The sequence below is a fragment of the Embiotoca jacksoni genome, unplaced genomic scaffold (assembly GCF_022577435.1).
Source record: "Embiotoca jacksoni isolate LCO1_2020_lvr unplaced genomic scaffold, fEmbJac1.0.p SCAF_22, whole genome shotgun sequence".
In the NCBI taxonomy this organism is placed as follows: domain Eukaryota; kingdom Metazoa; phylum Chordata; class Actinopteri; family Embiotocidae; genus Embiotoca; species Embiotoca jacksoni.
The window spans coordinates 905,652-927,231 of NW_027185363.1; the positions used below are offsets into that span (position 1 = coordinate 905,652).

At 41.5% G+C, this 21,580-nt stretch overlaps 1 protein-coding gene across 1 annotated transcript in view; it reads right to left on the bottom strand.

Moving 5' to 3' along the window:
- The window catches only part of dnah9l (dynein, axonemal, heavy polypeptide 9 like), a 33,916-nt gene extending 15,463 nt beyond the window's left edge, over positions 1-18,453 (bottom strand). Inside the window, exons 1-48 of the mRNA XM_069157077.1 lie at positions 18,366-18,453; positions 17,791-18,002; positions 17,443-17,676; positions 17,043-17,210; positions 16,416-16,532; positions 16,047-16,184; positions 15,663-15,787; positions 15,127-15,322; positions 14,567-14,671; positions 14,255-14,446; positions 13,350-13,550; positions 12,883-13,218; positions 12,697-12,774; positions 12,558-12,613; positions 12,301-12,421; positions 12,020-12,189; positions 11,569-11,791; positions 11,367-11,483; positions 11,083-11,169; positions 10,786-10,944; positions 10,465-10,548; positions 10,195-10,353; positions 9,858-9,980; positions 8,262-8,384; positions 7,762-7,986; positions 7,447-7,665; positions 6,991-7,158; positions 6,498-6,623; positions 6,306-6,413; positions 6,084-6,215; positions 5,828-5,988; positions 5,531-5,687; positions 5,269-5,414; positions 5,052-5,168; positions 4,827-4,965; positions 4,511-4,603; positions 4,143-4,337; positions 3,766-3,843; positions 3,425-3,557; positions 2,893-3,020; positions 2,556-2,704; positions 2,301-2,451; positions 2,051-2,182; positions 1,766-1,939; positions 1,464-1,668; positions 801-966; positions 564-666; positions 13-150 (exon numbers count right to left, since the gene is read on the bottom strand). Of these exons, the coding sequence (XP_069013178.1) occupies positions 13-150; positions 564-666; positions 801-966; positions 1,464-1,668; positions 1,766-1,939; positions 2,051-2,182; positions 2,301-2,451; positions 2,556-2,704; positions 2,893-3,020; positions 3,425-3,557; positions 3,766-3,843; positions 4,143-4,337; positions 4,511-4,603; positions 4,827-4,965; positions 5,052-5,168; positions 5,269-5,414; positions 5,531-5,687; positions 5,828-5,988; positions 6,084-6,215; positions 6,306-6,413; positions 6,498-6,623; positions 6,991-7,158; positions 7,447-7,665; positions 7,762-7,986; positions 8,262-8,384; positions 9,858-9,980; positions 10,195-10,353; positions 10,465-10,548; positions 10,786-10,944; positions 11,083-11,169; positions 11,367-11,483; positions 11,569-11,791; positions 12,020-12,189; positions 12,301-12,421; positions 12,558-12,613; positions 12,697-12,774; positions 12,883-13,218; positions 13,350-13,550; positions 14,255-14,446; positions 14,567-14,671; positions 15,127-15,322; positions 15,663-15,787; positions 16,047-16,184; positions 16,416-16,532; positions 17,043-17,210; positions 17,443-17,676; positions 17,791-18,002; positions 18,366-18,438 (7,140 nt within the window). The 5' untranslated portion in view covers positions 18,439-18,453. The remainder of the gene's footprint in view (positions 1-12; positions 151-563; positions 667-800; positions 967-1,463; positions 1,669-1,765; positions 1,940-2,050; positions 2,183-2,300; positions 2,452-2,555; positions 2,705-2,892; positions 3,021-3,424; positions 3,558-3,765; positions 3,844-4,142; positions 4,338-4,510; positions 4,604-4,826; positions 4,966-5,051; positions 5,169-5,268; positions 5,415-5,530; positions 5,688-5,827; positions 5,989-6,083; positions 6,216-6,305; positions 6,414-6,497; positions 6,624-6,990; positions 7,159-7,446; positions 7,666-7,761; positions 7,987-8,261; positions 8,385-9,857; positions 9,981-10,194; positions 10,354-10,464; positions 10,549-10,785; positions 10,945-11,082; positions 11,170-11,366; positions 11,484-11,568; positions 11,792-12,019; positions 12,190-12,300; positions 12,422-12,557; positions 12,614-12,696; positions 12,775-12,882; positions 13,219-13,349; positions 13,551-14,254; positions 14,447-14,566; positions 14,672-15,126; positions 15,323-15,662; positions 15,788-16,046; positions 16,185-16,415; positions 16,533-17,042; positions 17,211-17,442; positions 17,677-17,790; positions 18,003-18,365) is intronic.
- Positions 18,454-21,580: the final 3,127 nt, after the last annotated feature.

Here is a 21,580-nt window from a genome sequence, read left to right on the forward strand (position 1 = left end):
TGATAGGTGTACCTGTACGAGGGTCCCGACTGAGCGAGAGACTCCATAGCTGAATCCTCCCTGAAGAAAGTGAGCCGACAGGATGCTGGAGAAGATGGTGGCTAATGCATCAGCACTGGGGAAATGTACTGCAAACACTGAGAAATGCCTCTGGAAGGGAGAAAGTGAAAATTAAGAATAATTACCATTAGGAGTTTATGGCTGGCCCAAACTTTAACTTACTATCATGTTTTATGAACTCCCCCTGAAATCGTATAATACTAAATGTACAATATGTTGGTTGTTTATTTTCAAGGCGATTTATTTCTACGTTTTTGCCTATCTATCCTTTCTGTGCATATCTATCCTTTCTGTGCATAAGCTGCTTCTTTTTTCTACTACTGATTTAGTAAATTCTGTTTTACTTTTATCATGGAAAATGTATTGTTTCACAATGTTTAAAATCGTAATCAAGTAATATGATGGAGGTAATGGCGATAGAAAGAAGGTTTAGTAAAAACAGCAGTGTTGATTCTTTTTGGAAATACAGTCTGCACTGTATGTGTGTGCATGCCTGGCTGTACCTGCAGTCTGGGGTTGATGGAGAAGCTTCCTGCCGTTGGGTTCATACAGGTGATATACTGGCAGTTATGTATTTCCTTCAATACCAGCCGTTGTCTGTCATACCTAAAAAGTTTAAATTCTTTCAGATTAAAACTGACCATCAGACTCTGTGTAACAGCTGTATACACCAAGTGGCTGCACAGTTGTGCATTTTAACAGTATATATGCTTAGAATATGTGTGTGTGTCTCGTCTTACCAGTGGTTGTAATCAAGGTGCTGGCGTATGAGTGTGTGCGGCTGGACGGTCCCATAGACATCCACCTCAGGCATGTTGAGGTCGTCTATGAAGTAGATGAGTCTCTTGGCGGAAGGAGGAGCAAACTTACGACCAGCTTTCTTCTCGAGGGGTTTCTCCAGGACACCTGAGGTGCATATCATGCAGAAGACAGTTTGAGAAAATGATAAACTGTGGATAGTAACTCACTTGAGACAGAAATATTGCCATTGCTTCAAAGTTTTGCACCAGGGAAGGAGAGATAAAAACTCAAGGATAAATGTTCAGAATAAATAGATTGTATTGTAATGACGGCTGTGTATTTCCACATGTATAAATCGGCAAATGCGAAACATCACAATGTTTCGCATTTAACATTTAACACATAATAGACACAGAAAGCGTTAGGATCTAATGTGCTGATACACTGTGTTTCTTAGTATATAAAAACATTATTTCAGCAGTGGAAAGACATTTAAAGAAGAAGGAATAATTTAGTAAATACAGCAGTTTGGACATTGTCAAATAAAATCATTTAACTAAAGTCTTCATACTTGTGCTCCATCACATATCGAGTAAAACGTACATGAGTTTTAATGTTTTGTAAGGACTGTCACCACACACACTCATTGCAGTGGCTCTTACGCTGCAGCATGGCCGACGTGGTGTAGTAGTTGAAGGGGACTTTCGCTACCATGTAGTCCTCCTTCAGCTTGGCCACTTTATCGGACACCAGGATGGTCTTGCCCACTCCTGCGTTGCCTACTAACATGATGGGTTTGCCCCTCTGGAGCAGCAGGTCCATGAAGTGGGTTAGACCGATGGTCTCTGGGGTGTGGACCAGCACCGTCTGAAACAAGGGATCACATGACCTGGGTGACACCTGACTGAGAGTATTCATATAATGTGTTGCAATCGCTGTAATCCCACATTGATTAATCACAGACCTGTAATGGTACATCAGGCTCCAGCTCAAATTGCATCATCTTCTCGCTCCACGGAGTGAATCTTTTAGTCTCAGAGTCGATGAAATAGTCAAAGACAGTGCCCTGTGAGGGAAACTTCACCGCTCTCATCTCTTTGGACCACCAGCGGCTGAATTCGGCACGATAGTCGTTCAGCTGAAATGGGTGACAGGTGAACAGACTATCATAATGTGAGAAAATGATCTGAATATCTGATTAGCTGGAAGGAGTTTTAGTTCTTCATGCAATTATTGAGTCACCACGCACATGATCCTGAAAGAGAGCTCCTCCAAAAGCCCAGACGCAGGCGAAGACAAAGTAAATCTCATAAAGTTCTCTTGGGGAGTCGGCTGGAGTGTTTTCTGCTGTCAACAGGCAGTCCAACAAGGAGCACAGGGTCTGATGGATCAAAATACACAGATGCTACATTAGACTGAACAAAATAAAGGAGCTCTCTCATGTGCATTTAAATATATTATAACTCTTTGGCCTGTAGGTGATATACAGAGGAACACACCTGTACCATACTGTTTTCTGGAATAGGAGTGATGGTTTTCAGGTTGCAGCGGACTTGTTCCAGGCAGTAGGGAACATACTTATCAAACAAAATGGTGAGGTTGGCTCGCTCTGATTGGGCCTGTCGGGTGTCTATCCAACTTGTCACATAACTGAGAATACAGTGAAGGCAGCACTGCTAACAAAATACAACTACAGAAAAGTGAAGTCCATGATTTTATGTGTGCATTTGTTTTTATGCTTGTGTGTGTCTTACGAGCTCCAGCCAAGGTCCTGCGGGTTGACATAGAGTATTCCTGCCCTGGACACTGTGGCTGGAGTGGCTGCCTTCAGATGAGAGATCTCAAAGAGTAGACGCATGGAGGAGGACAAACTGATCCTCTCGTTACTGGCAAGAGTCAGAACCTGGACGAAAGGGTGAAAATAGAAGGGGTGGAGCTTAAGCATTGGTCCCAAAATACTGACTGCACTGACAAAAATGTGTGTGCAAGTTTTTTTCTTTGGGTCAGTTAACATAAAAATAACATTAGATAAAAGCCAAAATCCAGCATGAGGAGCATGAAAACAAAAGGACAATATAAGAGCACTTTCACCTTATTGTCATCCATAACTGTGTTTAGTGACTCGATCCACATGGGGTCAATATCGCCATCCAGAACAATCCACTTGGGTCCATCATGACCCATTGAGGTGAGCTCTCTCATGGTAGAGGAGAACAGACCTAAAGTGGAGTAAAGAAGTAAAACACACAATGGTATAAAAGTAGGATTTTCTTTAGATTGTTCCTCCACCAAGGCGACCTGATAGCTGAGTGGTTAGGATGCATTCCGTCGCAGTGATTTTCCGGTTAACATGACATACTATTAATGTTGTACCAAAGCAAACTCATGTAATGAAATTCTTGTAAAATTATTCCATGTGAAAAATATTCAAACAGAAGCTGACTGTGAGCCAGAAAATGTACTTTAACTTTCCAATTAATTCTGAAAAGCGACTTGGGAATAATCACTGCAGCACCAAAATAACTCCGGCTTGACAGCGACCCAAAATGTGGAGGAAACACTCGTTCTCTTCATCATCATTTATTGCTCATGAAATCCCTCGTATAATCCTCAGGCCTCTCACCATCTTTCCACTCTCTAGTAGCAGGGTGCAGGTATCCAAACAGTTCATCTGTCGTAACAGCTTTTGGGTTAATATCATTCCACACTGGCTTCATCTTCATGTTTGCGTAGGTCCTGTGAAGGGTCTTCAAGATCTGGTAAATAAGTAATCATACTTGTAGGACACACTGTGCACCGGGTCTTTTTACAAAAACAAACCCCTCATTGTCACTCAAGATAATCCACAGAAACGGTATTAGGCCATATGTAGTTTGGGTATAGGGGGAAGGGCACATGCATTGTCTTTCAAAATAAAAGCTCAAATTATATTTTGTATATAGTTTCACAGATTTAGGAGTTTACCTGGCTCTTTCCAGTACCCGGTCCACCTACTAAAAACACTGAATGTCTGACAGCCAGCAGCTCCTCCAACTGGGTCACCTGTGGACACACAAACATGGATGTCACAATATCACAAACCATTCCTGAAAATACATAATATAATACTGCTGATTACAAATGAGCATTTCTTTCTCACAAAAAACAGACCTGTGTTTAGGTTTGCATTTATCTTCCTACAAAAATTATGTTCTGCGTATTCTCCTATGCTAAAACTAGTGAAGCATGACATGTACTGTACCTGGCAAATCCATCAAAAATATATATAAAAGAAATACTGTTAATATGCCACTGAAAAAGACACATTTCAACATTTAACTCATGCTAAAGTAAAGAGGCACCTTGAGAATGAAGTTTTCCTCGGGTTGCAGACGCAGCTCGCTGACTGATTGTCGAACAGCGTTTTCTAGCTTTGGGTCTCTCTTCCTGGGCACGTCCAGCTGAGGAAACAGGTCGCTGATCAGCCCAAGGAATATGGGCACATCACTGGTCACTATCTTAGGCAGGTTGAAGTCCCTCAATGCCCGCATCAGCACCTGAGGAGAAAATTATGGCATCACAGTTTTGATGCCATAATGCAAATGCATTCATAAACTCATAAACTCAAATTTGTGGAAATGACAAGCCATAGGATTGCAAACAATTCTTTTACATCCATAAGAGCTGAAACACTTCAATGTGAACAACAGCTTCCATGAATGATGCACACCTGCTCCTCAGGTCTGCTACGGTCCTCCCTCTTGAGAGATCCAGCCACAACCAGGACTGATTTGATAGCACGTAAACCCCAATCATAATGATCCTGACAGACAAAGGAAATAAACTTGTGTGTCATTAAACTAGCATGATAATAAATGCCATTTACACCCTACATTAAAATACCCAATAACATTCCAAATCTTCTCATTTCTTTCATTTGAAATTAAGCCTAGCTTTTCACTCATCCTAAAAACACAACACAAAAACACAATAAATAGTGATAGTATTATTATTCAATGATTTGTCAGATTTGTTTTTGGATATACCTGTTTGGACAGCAGCTCTTTACAAAGAGTGTAGAGGCTGATGAATTTATGTGCTAGTAGACGTGCGTCTATGAATCCTTCAGCCACCAACATAATCTCACAGATGAGCTCAAAGTCTGGGATCACCATTGCACAGGGCCTGAACAGCATCCACAACAATTAGTCCTCTTTGACACTTATTAGCTTTTGTACTTAAAAGTCTCTTCTTCCTCTCGTTATATCGACCTGAATAGAGCCTTGAGGTTCTCCGGGAGTTCAGCCCTGCCGGCGTAACCTGGGTTCAGAGTGATGAAGATTCCAACTGATGGTTTCAGCTCAATCTCCTCTCCCAGGAAATGAAACCTACATATAAAAAAGTGGCAATTACACATTGCTAAAAGGGAAAAAAATGTTGAACAGATTTCCAGACAAATGAAGGAATACTCATTATTTCCACATATACCTCTGTTTTTTGTTGCGCACAGCATCCTGTATAGTCTTGACCTGCACGGCCACCACAGACAGAACATCCACTGAGATCCTGTTGAATTCATCAAAGCAACCCCACACTCCTGTCTGAGCCAGACCCTTATAGATGTTACCTATGGACTGATGACATGATGGAGACAGAGAGAGAAGCTGAAGGGTGGAATAAACATAAATGACAATATAAATGGATTCTATGTTGCATTAAGTGAGAAGAACATCTGTGCGGTCCATGCTACCTTGTAGTCCATCTGTTCAGAGCAGTTGAACACATAAACCATGATGCCCAGGGAGCGTCCCAGGTCCTTAGTAGTTTCTGTTTTACCAGTGCCAGCTGGGCCTGATGGGGCACCACTCATCGTCAGATGGAGGGACTGAGTCAGGGTTATGTAACACCTGACAGCGGTCGGTTTACATAAAAAAAAAAATCATAAACAGAAAAACACAATCAGTAACCAAAGTAATAACATCTGTGTATTTGTAAATAATAATATGTATGTGCATGTACAGGTGAATCGTCATGCCTATATGCATACCTGTCAGTGAGTGGGGTGATGACCAGTCTGTTAGTGTTCCCCAGGTATTCATAGCTAAACTGGAACTGGGCGTCACAGATGTTCACGTAACAGTGTCTCGTTTGTTCATCCCAGCGATGGCGTAACTGGGACAGCCATGCAAATGCCTGTCCTGTTGTCACCTAAAGAAAAATACAGTAAAAACAACCGTAAAGTCTAAGAGCTTAGATAAAGTTTAATAAAAAATAAAAAAATATTATTATACTAATATTAGTACCTTTTGAGTAATGAGATTGGCAACCACATCTCGAGCATGGACATCGATGGTGCAGATCGTCATAATTTTCTGTCGGTCTCCAGGAGTTAGATCTCCGAGCAGCATGTGTATCAGTGAGTTGAGCTGTGTGATCTAGAAAACAAGGATTCAGCAAACATCATCACGCAAATCAACCCCTGTGTTCACCCTCCAGCCTCACAATATCTTACTTCACAGCACTACCTGTTTCCTGTTGTAGTCTTTCAGAGCTGTCTCAAATCCTTCCTCCACCCTCTCAAAAGCAATGCCCACATCTGTGGCCCACCACACCTGACTACCAGTCAACCCCACCTGTGAATGGAGAGAAAACACAACGGATAAGGTGTGTGTTTATAAAGTTAAGATGGGAATTCTACAGAGATGACATTATCAGACCTGTGCAGGGTAGTCAAAGAGCCACTGGTCTCGGGGTTTGTCCTCATAGGCAGCTACAGCTTCCTGTATCTCCTTTCGCACTGTACAGCGCATGGTGCTCTCTAAGGCACTTAACCAACACTCTGCCTGATGAAAAAAAAAAAAAAAAAAAAAACTAGTAAAAATGTTAACAAACAAATCGAAATAGAATCGCATGCTATATGCTGTATCATTTGAAAAAAGGAAGGAAATCATAACAAATATGTGTTAATCAAAGGCAACCGGACATGCTTGAGTTTCTTTTTCTTCTTCTTTAGTTCCTCAGTACTGAAGCAGCCTTTTGTATGCCTTTAAATAACACATATCTTACCTTCACAGACATATAGTAATATACATACTGCACTGTATAAAGTTATCCATCTGCCATACATGTACTTAGTGAATACGGTGATAACCGAGTATAACTCTACTGCTGTAGCTGCACACACAGGAATCAATTGTAGTCTTTCAATACCTGTCCTTCACAGTCACACGGCTCAGAGAATGACACGTATTCTCCCTCCCGGCTGTACATCCCTATAGCAACTGCCTCCCCATCATCCTCCCCTCCTCCAACTCTGTCTGAATCCTTGAAGCGAAGATCTGCTATGTTGTCAAACAGCTTCAGCAAGTGTCTGGTCACCTGGAAAAACACAAACACACACACTGACTATGGTTCAAGTCTCTTTTAAAATGTATGATGTTTACAGACTGATCTATTGGCTGGAATTTTATGAAAATAAAAAAAGGAAACGAGAATCATTGGCAAATTTCCACTTTGTTTTTCATTCTTCTTTTTTTTTATTAACGTTGTCTACTCCATAACACTGAGTCAAAGTCTGAAAAAGATATTGAACTGATAACCACAATGTGCTGACAATATCTGTATACGTTCTTTCGTGGAAAACATAATCAAATGGTAATCTGTCACCTGCTTGGGCTGTGTTCCCTTGGAGACAATCTCTAGCAGATCTGAGGCAGAAACAAAATAAAATCTGGGGAACGTGAGTCTCTTGGTCTCCAGGTATTCAGCTAGGGCCTTTTCGCAAACAGAGAGCCTCTGTTGTAAAGTTTCCAGGCTCTCCAGGAAGCCATGCTGATTGGTGACGTCTACCACGTTACTGCTCCGCACCACGTCAGTCATCAAACTCTGGATGAAAGGAGCAGAAAAAGAGAAAGGATATGCAATATGATGATACAGTGTGATTGAAGGATGTAGGCCAGAACTCTACTTGGTATGCGTTACCTGAAAGTCAGAGTGTATTCCCTGGAAGCGCTCGGCATCACTGGCCAGCTGGCAACGGATGTCGAGACTGTTGGTGAAGATGCTGTTGAGGTGGGCCCACGTCTTCTGGACAGACATCCAAGAGGAGATGACCAGGTCAGCCACCATCAGTTTCCTCTGCCATCCACTTACCTCTGCCTGGAAATACTCAATGTATTTACTCATCAGGATATTCTGCAGCTGCACCTGAGAAAAATTAAACAGAATTTTTACACGGTGGTCTGTACGAAGACACTTTCATGCACTGTTACACAAATCACATGAGAATTTCTGCATTCCCCATTCACTGTGTATTTCTACCTCTTTGGCTGAAGTCAGCTACGTCTTTGATGTCAACAAGTCAGTGTGACCCTAATGAGCCCAAGCCCTTCATGCTAAAACTTAACTATGAAACATTATAATACATTTGTCTTTTGATATAATAAAATCAAGTACATATCACATGCGGTACTCAAGGTCACCTGGTTGTCCTCCAGTGTCTCGATCAGATTCTCGTCTGCTTTGAGCAGCGGGGTTCCTGTGCTGGTATGAGTCTCATACGACAGTGACATAACACTCCATGTCTGGGTTATCGCTGCCAAAACCTATCAAGCAAATGCAGAATACATGACTTGTGACAGCTGACACCGGAAGACAAGGAAAAGAAAAAAAAAAAAAAAAAAGAAAGTAGGATAAACTTTAAAGGGTGTTATTGAGTATGTTATGTCTCATTTCTATATCATTACTTGTGAGTTCACCTGTCTTGTCCATTGTGGATGTGCTTTCTGATTCTTTGATAGATAGATAGATACTTTATTAATAAAATGAAATTTTTTTTCCGCCAGAGCAGCATATACAGTACAGGGCAAAGCAATAAAAAAATGACAAATACAAAAAAATAAAGGTAGTATAAAATATGAAATATATACATTTAAAAAAATAAAAACACATTATATACAAATAAAAATAGTATAATATTAAATTAAACTAAAGTAAACCAAACAGCAGTGCAATGAATTAAACAAACAAACAAACAAACAACAGTGTAGCGGTGATATTGATGTGTGATAGATTTTGCCAGAGGTGAGTTATTGTATAGTCTTAATCGCTGTGGGCAGGAATGATCTCGTGTATTGGTCCTTGTGACAACAGAGCTGGATGAGTCTGGTGGAGAAAGTGCTACGCTTTCCCTGCAGCAGGTGGTGGAGAGGGTGGTCAGGATTATCCAATATGGATACGAGTTTGCTCAGCGTCCTCCTCTCCACCACCTTTTCCAAGCTGTCCAGTTTGTAGCCGATGATGGAGCCGACCTTCTTAACCAGTTTGTTAAGTCTGTTGGTGTCTCTGGCTCCAAAGCTGCTCCCCCAGCAGACTACGGAGAAGTACAGTTCACTGGCCACAACAGATGGTAGAACATCTCCAACATCTTACTGCACACATTGAAGGATCGAAGTTTCCTCAAGAAAAAGAGTTGACTCATCCCCTTCTTGTAGACAGCGTTGATGTTGGTCTTCCAGTTCAGTCTGTTGTCGATGGAGACACCCAGGTACTTGTACTCATCCACCATGTCCACATCCTCTCCCAGAACACTCAGCGGTTGTGGAGCTGTCGTCTTCCTCCTGAAGTCGACCACCATCTCTCTGGTCTAGACCACGTTCAGGAGCAGCCCACTCCACAAAGTCCTCCACTACTGCCCTGTACTCCTCCTCCCATCCATCCCTTATACACCCAACCACTGCAGAGTTGTCAGAGAACTTCTGCAGATGGCATGACTCCGAGTTATACAGGAAGTCAGTGGTGATTTGTTCTCTTATTATTAAGTAAAAGGTTGAAGATACATGTTACAGTCAAAGGATTTGGGTCTGGGCTGACTTTTTGGTAAGATAAGAAATTCATTTTTCAAACAGGAAATCCATCTCAGTAGATTTCTATTGTTAAGTTTAAACTGTTAAAAAAAAACTATGACAGACTTAACAAGGAATCGTTTTGCTTCATCAATTCTTAAATACCTCAATCCAAATATCTAATGCATTAATAAAAACAGCACTGTGTTATTATTGGTTGGTCTGGATTCCTACCTTCTCAATGCCCATTTCTTTCACAGCCTTGTCCACTATGTTTTTAACCTCATCCTCCACACGATGAAGCTGCAATTCCAACAGGTCCCCCAGGGTGGTGCCCTGGCCCATCACAAACCTGACCTGAGGAACACAAACAATACATTGAAGCTGTGAATGTGATTGGATTTCAGACAAAGATAAATGGGTTCAGTGAACCTGGAGATGAGTCTGCAGAGTAGGAGAATAAAGGTAGAGTACATGAAGACCTGCAGAACATTATCACCGATGACACATTATCAAATTAGTAGGAGACATGGTGAAGCAGCAGCAGCAGCAGAAAAGACTTATGTTATACCCCGGTGGTGTTCATCAGCTGTTGCCAGTGTCTCTTCCTGACAGCAGAGTTCTGCAGCTCGTTCACGGCTCTCAGAGAAGTCAGCAGGTTTTTTACAGTTGATTCCAGACCCATATAGACGTCCCACACTCGCACCTCCTTTTCCAGCATCTTCATTTCCTTCAACACACAAGACAAACACTCACAACTATAGAAAAACCTTTTTAAACCTTGCATGAACTAAAAAATTGTGTATAAATCAAAGTATTTCTCCACAGAAGCTTGTCATACTTTAGCAAACCGCCGGAGCTCCATGTCCATCTGCTCAACGTTGATCTCTTTCCAGGGAGTCTTTGTCCAATCCGTTATGCTGGTCTAGGATTCATAAGAGATTGAAAAGATTATTTGATTCATTCTCTACTGATTTCCAAAGAGGGACATCTCTTCTCACTTAGTCTACAAGGAAATTAGAGCGCTCAGTAAACTCTAAAACACATCTAAAGATATGGAAAGGATTCAGTTCAAAACATGAGAAAACTGCAGTGTGGATATTTTCTGTATATTTTTTTCTCACAACTCCCTTCTGATTATGGAGCTCAAACACATATGGACCTTCACAAAGATGACCATGTCCCAGACTGCTTTGACGAGTATGATGTCGGAGCGACACTGCCGTAGCTGCTTGTAGTCGGGGAAGCCGACCTCAAACAGATCAGCTGTGTCCTGCAGCATCTTCATTTCCATCTCCATCACTGCTACTGCTCGATTAGACTACAGACACACATGTCAATGGGCTGTTCATTAAAATTGTACTGTTTAATATATTTGATTTAATCATAGGCTAACTACTACTTTGAAGAATGACTGCCAGGTTTTCTTTATTTAATAAGTGGCAAAAGAATGTCTCACCTTATCAATTAGTTTATATGGCTCCTCCACACTGATCTTAAAGATTGATTCAGTACGAAACTGCTCTCTGAACTCGTGCTGCTTGACCTAAGATGTGAAAATATGAAAAATGTAAGATTCATGCATATCTGCCTCCACCTCTCCATCAATCAGCGACAGACACTGGGAGGTGTGGCATCATATATAATGCAGGACAGAAAGTAAGAAGGTTTATATGTCAGACATTGAGCTCTTTGTAAAGGGCTGCCAATCTGACATCCTACCCGAGTCACATGCAGCCTCACCTCAAAGCGGACACACTTCCTACGTATAACTGCAACTTCATTTGACTGCAGTGGTGCCACTTCATGTTTGACCGTAAAAGCAATTTTTCGGAGACTGTTCCACTTTTCAGGCAGCTCCTGTGTTTTGTGGCAAAGGAGGAAAGTATGTAATGTGCTTAAAACTGTAGGTATCTGCTATGTGTGTTTGTGGATTGGTACGCACCTCTAGCTGTGTGTAGACGCTCTCCGGAAGCTGCTGTCCGTAGGTCTTGAGGAGTTCAGCTGTAGATTTGAGCGGTTTGAAGTGCTGTTCGCTGCTGATCTGTCGGTCTCGTATGGCCATGAGGTGTCCCATTATGTCCACGAGGCCTGCATAGTTGCCATCTGACACCTTAGCGGAGAGACCGCGGGCTGTGTCCTGGACAAAATGAGATAACTCCCTCACGCTGTGGGATTAGAGGAAGGAGGAGGATGTGAAGTTTCAGAATTAAAGGCAGTGGCACATTAAATTGATGCTTGAATTGTGATATTGATAAAAAGAAACAGTTCCAACTCCCATTTGTCCACTTAAAGGCACAGACAAAATTAAACTGGCTTTTACACCTGTCTTTTCTTTATTTTGTTAATTATTGTCCATTTAGATTGATAAATTATGGTACATGTGTTCATCTCACCTCTGGTTTACGTGGTTGAGAAGGTGCTCTTTGAACATCCAGCTCCACTTCTTGATGACATTCATCAGAGTGTGCTTAAAGGGTCGGACGTCGAGCTGCAGCCAGCCACAAAACACCCTCCTGTCCTCCATTTTGCTCACTCGTACATGCAGAGACTCAAACAGATTGATCTGAAAATGAAGAATGATTCGGTGAGAAAGGTTGCACCAACCAGCTTTCTAAATGCTGGTTAGTGAAACATAAAAGTTTATGGATAAATTAATCAAAAATGTGCAACACACTTGTTCTTTAAAGTTGTCCAAGGTGGGAGGGTTCTTTTTCAGCTCATAGTCGGCATAGAGCTCGGCTTCCTCCGTACTTAACACGTGGCCATAAAGCAGGAACTGTCTCATAAATTCAGACCTGTGAATATATAAAAACAAAATAAAAAAAGGACAAAAAAACTTAAAATGGAATTATCTGTTGTGTGTATTTCTGTGTTAAATTTGATAAATGTAAACAAAAAAAAACTTAAACTTTACAGGTGCGCACATCTGACCTGTCATCAGTCCAGAGGTAGCGGTAGCTGGAAAATGATGCCTGGTATTCTATGACCTGAAAATCAACATAATCTTTACAAATATACTGTGAACATGATACATAAGCCTACATTTGTACACACAAAAAAAGACACTTACTTTAGCAATAGCTGCACGTGCCCGTGACCGGATTATATGACACATCTCTGACAAATCCTCTATTTCATTAATGTCACACTAAAAGGTGAAAAATCAAGATAGCACATGAATGACATGGGTGTGTGTGCAAGAAAAATATTTCTATATTTATCTGTTTATAAATCAATAATCTAATCTGTACGACACCTGATAGTTATCTAGCTGCTTGTGGAGTGCCACTCTGGGAATGAAGGATGCCATGCTTGTGATGTTGGCCACCATCTTATCCACAATTTCGTAGAAGTTCCCGCTGTGGTTTAAGTCTAATGAAGGGTCAAAGGTCATCTCGTTGCTGCTGAGCACCAGCTGCACCTCGAACAGTGGTGTGATGCGCTGAGCTGCATCGGTATTGTCCATGAGGTACTGCAGGGAGCAGCGTACTGCGCTGGAGAAGCCCGCTAGGATCATCCGGTCCACATACTCCTTGTAGGCCCGCCACTCACTGCTGTCAGGATCCGTCACACCGAGCAGAGACCGGTTGTCCTGGAGCACAGTGGCAAAAGTAATGCGTTAGAAGGAGGAAAAAAAAAAAGGGGGGGAAAAACCAGATGTTAACATGTACATTATGTGAAGAAATTCTTCTCTTGAGCAAGAAGAGTAAGATGTAAAGATACCTGCAGTAGTTTGTGTATCTGCTCTCCTGTACTGGTGATGAGAGCATGCTGTTTGGAAACACTCTCCTCAATGTCAGAGAAGATGAGGAGAGTAGAATCACGTCTCTTTCTGGTGATGAAAGCCCGGTTGCTGAATTTACCCATAAGTGCCTGGATGGCCTCCACGTTAGCTTTACTCATCTGGACACGATTGGAAATGTTCTGGCGAGAGCAAAAAAGAGAAACTCTTACTGCCAATAATTACATTTCATCATCAACAGCATCATGATGCTTTTTGTTTTTTAAGTGCTTGCTATAGAGAGGAAGTGCTGTGGGACAGGGCCACAGTGATAATGAAGGAAAGTTTGGCTGGTTTCTTTTTCTATTTCAGCCCAAATTTGATCTGAAACAGGCTTTTGACTAAAACTAAAGCAGAACACTGTAAATATCCTGCAAAATAGTGTCAACACATTGTGGTGGCGGGGCGTGGTTTGGCTCAGCTGCAGGAGGGACTGATTGGGGGAGTGGTTCAGGGAACGGTGCCTGGAAGAGGCTTGATTAGCCCCAGCTGAAATGAATCACTGATTGACTCTCTTTTGCCCTTAAAAACCCAAGAAGCAGGACACCACGGGCTCACTCCGGAGGACACAGAGCAGCAGGCTGGCTGGCTGCGGATGGTACGTGGGGCCAGTGCTCGAATGACTGAGAGGAGAACACAACGGAGGTGTAATATTGGCTGTGTGGAATGAAACACATTAACACACTATACTTTGGCTGGTTGTTGTGCGTTCGGGCCGGAAGAACCCTTGGTGACGGCAAGATGTCTGTCACACACATGTATTGAAAAAAACTGACCTATTACCTTGAACCTTTTGTTTGCTGGCATTTCAGTCAGACCATTTCCCTAAAATAGAAATTTCTAATACCTTGACCAGGTCTCGTGTACTCTGAATGTAGTCCCATAGGTCATCCTGATCCCAGGTCAGCTCTCGGAGGGCCGGGTCCAGGTGTCGTCTCATCCCACCCATCTCATTTTTCACCAGTCCCAGCTCCACAGCCAGGATGGTGCTGTGGAGCTGGTTGTACCACTGGGTCACCAAGGTCAGGGTCTGTGTGTACTACATGAGAAAATGCGACATTAATACTTTAACTCTTTTAACACATTTTGAAAAAACATTTACGGCCACATAGCTCGCATATATATCTAATTATGTAACACTAGAAGTCTATTTACTCACCATGTAGAGTCTTTCACGTTTCGAATAGAGGTGCAGAGCTGCTTTAGGAATGTTTTGGTTCTTCAGTATGCTGAGATACTTCACCTCCCTCAGGACCGATGTCAGCTGGGCCCAGTGAGAGGAGGATAACATGTAATAAATAATTTGATCAAATAAGTTATTTCTACTTTCTCTGATTTTGACATTGCTGCTAATGAATATCTATTGATGCTGAACTTTGTTGACTATCATTTTTCTTTTTTTATCTGACTTTTATGTTGGTGAGATTTTATTTGTTTGTTCATCCTGAGCTGAGAAAAACTTTTGATACCAGAAATAGAGACCACTTAAAGTCTCCTTTGTTTCTGCTGGGCTTGAAGAAACTGTCTGACAAAATGTTTAATTTGCAAATTCATACAGTCAAAGCTCGTCTGTTTGATATGTCAGATTTGCCATCTTCCTTCACTTTATGGAACATCTTGGCGGGTACGACTGTAGACACAACACTTCCCAATTATATTTTAACTCTGAATGATATGTTTATTTACGTCTATTACATAATGAATCTCCTTTGTACTTACAGCAGGACTGAAGTTGACGTGGAACAGCCCTGTGTCAGTGTCCAGAGTCAGCAGTGGCTCCTTGAGGTGTGTGTGACAGATTTCCTCCAGGCCCTCGGTCCACTCTGAGAACAGCTCCTCATCATGCTGGTCCAAAACCTCAAGAACACGTTCACACTTCTGGAGGACATCGTCTGCCTCGGCACAACCCAGAGGCCTGAAACAGAAAGAAGGATGGAGGGTGAGAAATGAGGGACATAAAAGGTAGAGAATATGTTGTTTTAGCAGTGTGTGCTAGAATTTATTTCCAAAACACTGATAATTAAATATTATTGCATTAAAATCTGTTTTACAACCAGAATATCACATACAATTTTAAACAGCTGATTGTTTAAAACCTTTTGAGAGTCTTGTCTGAGAGTCAATCTTTTTAAAGCTTTAAACTATAAACTAACAATAAATAGAGCGCATTATAGTAAACACATGAACAGATGGGTTGGATGCAGGATAGATGTGTGTGTGTCTATATGTGCATGAGGCATAGAGTTGGTCAATACATGTGAGCCAGCTGGCAGAGGTGGCTCCTGTTGGTGAGGATGCGAATCCGAAGCTCCTGCGACCACTTGAGGTTTCCGGCCACTGAAGGCATATTCTTTCCCAGGATCACACAGCCTGACTGTCTCTGTAACACAAGGCTTCATGTATCTGACTGATGACTGAGTCATTCTTATACTTTAAGTTAATACATTCTCATGGATTTTTGTAACACAAGTGTGTGAGTCATAGTGGCATAATGTGCCAACTCTTAGAGACTTCCCTCTTAAATGGCAGACTATTGTCATTTACCACACCTAAAATAGCTATATTTTTCAATACTCTGTTCTAAAAGTATTCAAATGTGAAAGTCACTGAGAATATTATTTGGCTTCAGTTTCTCTCACCCCGTCTCTGTGTTGATCTAGTATAAACTGACAGCGCTCTATTTCCTGGTTGAACATGGCCAACATCACGTTGTAGTTGGGAGAAAACAGCTGGTGGATTCTGGGTCGCTCAAGCAGTGTGCCAAAAATCTTCAACAACTACTTGGGACACAACAACAGTTTTATGACAGTGGATATTTTTGGCACAAATAACAAAACAAATTGATATTCCCAATAATGACAGAATGCCCCTCAGCATAGATCATTGTCATTATAGTACATAAATATGCCAAACATTTTCTATTTGCTTTTTGTACACAATACTGTCACTGCGTAAGCATACTACTAAATACAGTCTTGGAATTGTTGAAGGGGTGTGTAAGAGCATACCTTAAAGCCTGACTTCAGGTTTTTGGAGTGCTGAAAGGCCAAATTGAGGACGGTTCCCAATCTTTGGTCAAAATCTCTGTTCTGCTCCACAAAGCGCCTGTAGTGACGCAGAAAGTCCTGGATACATGAAGGCATTAGAGAGGAAATGATGAATACTTTTACTTGCTTTTGTGATTAAAAAGCTTTGATTCCATTCCTATTATTAGGCAATTTTTATTCCATTAAATTTTCAGTCCAGATCCTCAAGTTCTCCTTAATCAGTATTGGCTGGAATAACACTCACTTCAGAAAAATGTATTATAACACAGATCAATTTCTGATTGAGTTCCTGTTCTGAGTCACACTGGAAGCTGTTGTAAAATATTTAGTAAATTAAATATTGATGCACTGACTAATAATGTCTACCGTCACTGGTTCTTGTGTGTTGCTTAGCAACTACTTTGCTTTGCTACCTTTCAATTACTACACTGCTGGGCAGAAAAATGACATCTAATTGTTATTTTTTATTATTTGGCTGTGCCTGTCAATTACACTTACAAATCACTGCGAATCACAACCCTTTGGGGCTTATTAATTAAATAACAGTGTGATATCAGAGACAACTGCAACAATCTCATTAGGTCTCACGTCATTAGTGTAATCCAAGGGATCATATTTGCTCTCTCTGAGGGTCCGCCAGCGGTCGTGAAACTCCTCGCTCATGCCGAACACCATCTCGCTCAGGATTTTCCCTCTGGATCCGCCAAGTTCAATTTTCTCCAGCTTCAGAAAGTCCAGTGCTGTGGCGAAAAGTTCCTATGAAGGAGATGAGAAACACCACTGGTGGATCGGGGTGATAGTAAATCAAATATATTCTTAACAAATTAATTTATTGCAGTTTACTTGATGTAAATATGCTGATAATAATGACTTTTAGATGCAAAATTTTCTACCAAGTCTTTTTTTTTAAAGAAGTGTCAGACACATATGCATTTAAAATGTTTCCAATAAAACCAACACATAGATCTATGCATGGCAGCACACAAACCTCGATCATTAGAAGCCTTTCCATGATGCGATCTGAACGCTGGAACACAAGAGTCGCTGGAAAGTCCCACAGCTTGATGTTCTGGCTGTGTCTGTAGTAATTTGGGATCCGCTGGCGGTGGTTGTGAAACAACTGCTTGAAGGTACGCAGGACAGAGATGCTTATCTGTACTCTCTCCATCCCCTCCTCCAGCTCCATCTTAAACAGTTCTTCTGGGATAAGGTAGGCAAAGGCCTGTATACAGATACACAATACTTGATGTGACATAGACTTAGCTGTTTATGTCACTTAATTTATTTTCTTTTGTCTCCCTTTCTTTCACATATCGACAGACATGCATCACTGTACCTTTTCAATGATCAGGTTGCAAAACTCCTGCAGGAGGACCACCATGCGCTGCGGGGTGCAGTAGTACTGGGAATGACTCCAGATGAGGCAGAGTGTGTGAAAAAGACGAGGCAGCAGAGAATCCACCTGTGGAAAAGTCCTCTCTTCTAAGTTGCTGATCTGTCTCCTCAGAGGTCGTAGATACAGATCTATGTCCTCTGCTTCCAGCACAGCTGTGATAATTACATCCAGAGGTATTAGTGGATAACATGAACGTAACAGGGGATTACAGGTGCCCCAGTTGTTGTGGTCTGAGATTGATATTTTTTAGGAACGACATCAGTGTGATTGCCACACTGCCCACCTTTGCGAAATTAGCATGACAAAACACAAAAAAAGGCAAAGAAGAGCTGCCTTTGAGTATTAATATGAAATATATAAGTTATCAGGCTTTATATAGAAAACAACAGAAGTTATTTGTGCAGTATGTATTAAGACAATTTGTTTCTTAAGTCAAACTAAATTAGAAAGTGGGCTGTGAGAGACTAGATGACAGAATGAGGGAAATCATTAATTAGCACTGATAAACGATCTACCCTCATTGACTTTGAGGCAGACATCCTTAAAGGCGGAGTAGTAGCTGCTCTTGACTCTTCTCAGGATCTCCATGATCTGCTCCACTTTGGGGCTCTGGATCTGAAGACAAAGACATCATAGTGGGATGCACATTAAGTCACCACATTGTTACATTGTTAGGTAAACCTGTAAGATCTATTGCAATGAAATATAAACAAGCAAGAAAAGAATCATTCTAACATTAATTTACAAAGTTAATAATGATCAGGTTTTGATCGAGAGCTGCAGTTTTGTTTCGCCGACACCCCTGCCTGCTTCCACAGAGCCTGTTGCCATACTTGTGACTGGATGCCCAGCAGGTTTTCCCTCTGAGTGGTCCAAAACTGGAGCTCCACGTTGGGACCCGGGTGGTCTCCTCGGAGCAGCACTACACCAGAGTCTTTCTTCAGCACATTCCATATCTGTCCAGACCACTGAACTATCAGAGTTTCTATTGAGTACAACAAGCCACGGTCCAGAGGCCATCCAGTGGGGCTGAGGGGGACAGAGATCAGTGCACATCAAAACAGCAGTATGTACAGTAGATGAACTACAGACAAAATGGCATCATAGTCAGCTTAATGTTTACTGTTTGTTGCCTTCACAGTTTTAACTTTTACATATACATGACCTTAAAGTATATAATACTATGGCACGTTCAGTTACATCTTACTATCTACATTATGCAGTAGCCTGGGACAATTTCCTGTGTCTCCACTATTAAGTCATGTTTCCTTTTGTAAGATTAACCCGGATTGACCCGAATGAGCAATGAAAATGTGACACTTTGCACCCATGGCACTTTCCCTGAGCTAATGTTAACTATAGCACATCTGTTTAACCAAACTTTGTCAAACTCTGCAAGTCAAGTGATAGCACCTACCGCAGTATTGATGATGTTTTCAAGTCCCAGTAAGATTCCCTAAAGGCTTTAGTTAACTGGATCGAAAAAAATAATCCATGTGCTGCAATAGTTTTTCCTTTAAAATATAGGATGGCCCCCGGACATTACATTTGACTTGGCTTTTTGGTCTTCTGTTTCGGAATCCTTTCTTGCTTTGAGCAACTGCTAAAGTTCTATTTTACATGACCATATAAAACGATAAATTTTGTAAATTGAAGTTATTTTTGTCTCATTTTTACCATGCCGAATATAAATGCTTATAGGGGGGCAGTATGTCACTTCTGGCACCAATTTTGAACAGTCAGGTGAAATCCGACAGGAAAGCGGTTTGTGTGTTTGTGTTCGTTTGTGCCATTAGTCCAACAATCCCCCCCTGAACCCGCCCCAAAACGATGGCAGGTGGTCGGCTTTAGCAATTGGCGATTCTTATCGGTGTTTCTTAATCGTTTCATTTAACTTTTATTATGTTTTACACTTTTTGAATGCTTTATTTTGAAATCCGCACCAACAGTAACACTTACTCGGAGCGTCTGAAGTGTTTTTGCATAAGGTTTGGATTATGCCTAAACGGAGGCGTGACGTTGCCAAAGACAAGAGATTGGGACGCGGTATCAAAGTTTCGTCAGGTAAAACATCTGAAGTATGTTGCTGATACTGGCGATAGCATGCTGATGAAGCACCTGCTTCGTGATCCTCGTGGTCGGCGCTACCTACACTGCAATGTGCGGTCTTGCATTTTTGTTTTTAACATATATGATTATAACTGTTAAATTGTAGGAACAGAAAATAACTTGGGTGACCCTCTCTACCTCTAATCTGCATGGGTTTCTCCATGCATACTGAGACAAACAACCCACTACCACAAAGTGCTCAACCCGTGGTTAGCACTCAGGTAGACAAAAACACTACAGGGTTGGCTATAAAGACTACAGAGACTAGAATTGCTTCAGTTCTAACACATCCAAAGTGTTTTTATGTATCTAATTTATTAAATTCATTATAAGGCTATAAAAAGTAATATTTGATTTTCGAAAATTATAACTGGCTGATAACTTCTTTTTTTAAAAAAAAAAAAAATCTCTTGCCGATTTTAGCTGGTAGGCAGAAAAGTAAATTTTGTCCTTTGACTATAACTGTAATGTGGAAATTACAGTATTATTTTAATTGCACGATGATATAAGAGTTGTGTATGTACCATGGGTACCATGCATCTTTCATCACATTCTTCATCACATCCCTTCGAAATACACCATTAATACTGCTTGGAGCCATGTCCTTTGCACAGGTGGCCAGAGTGTCATGCCAGATTAGGAGAGGAGGTGAAAGCAATGAAGAAGGCTGGGATACAGGGGCAAAACTCTCAGGGGTCAGGGGAGGGTCAAAGACAAAGGTTGCAGTGCAGAAACTGCGCATGGTTTTTGTGCTTTAAAAATAAAATGCTGCCAATGGTACCTTTTTTCCAGCTGAATAAAAGAGAATTTAACAAATCAGGAAATTAGTTTTGGTGTCATTGAAGGACATGTAAAATGTGTTCACACATTTTAACATTAAAGACAAGATGATCAATCTGACCTGGTAACTTTAACGTTATATTAATGGCCATTGATATATTTTAGCATTTTGACAAAATGCACATGGTTCTTATTGCCAGAAATGTGCAAAACTACAAGTATAGCTCAGCTATATTAGCCAAGACACTTGCTACCACAATCACACACATACATACACACTGACCTGAGTATAATGTCCTGAGGCCGGGCCCTCTCCACACACAGTGGTAGAGGCAGCAGTGTTCGTCCCTCAGCACGGCCTCTCAGAGTCACCATTTTGCTCCTTAACTTCTCCAGGTGCCTGTGGATGTCATCAGACACCACCTGCGGCCAGTCCTCATGGTTCAGACCATTGGACAGCACACACACCAGCACCTACACACACACAAGGTGATGTTTATGTAACTGCAAACACTTGCCCTACCAGCAGTACTCTAAACTTGAAAACCAATATATCCACTACATAGTGTGCAGTTGTGCACATAACTGAACTGTACATACACATACACACACACTATCCAACCTCAGAGATAACCACAGGCAGGTGCTCCATTGGGTATCCAGGCACTTCTCCAAGCCAGAATTGGTTTCTGAATCCTTGGCGGGCGATTCTCTTAACACCCTTCTTCAGCACACACAGCAGCTTGGTCTTCCATGACGGGGACGTCTTCACAGAAGCAAAAACAGTCGGAATGCTTTCAACAGAATTGAAAGCCCCAGAAATAAGTAGCGACTTATTTCA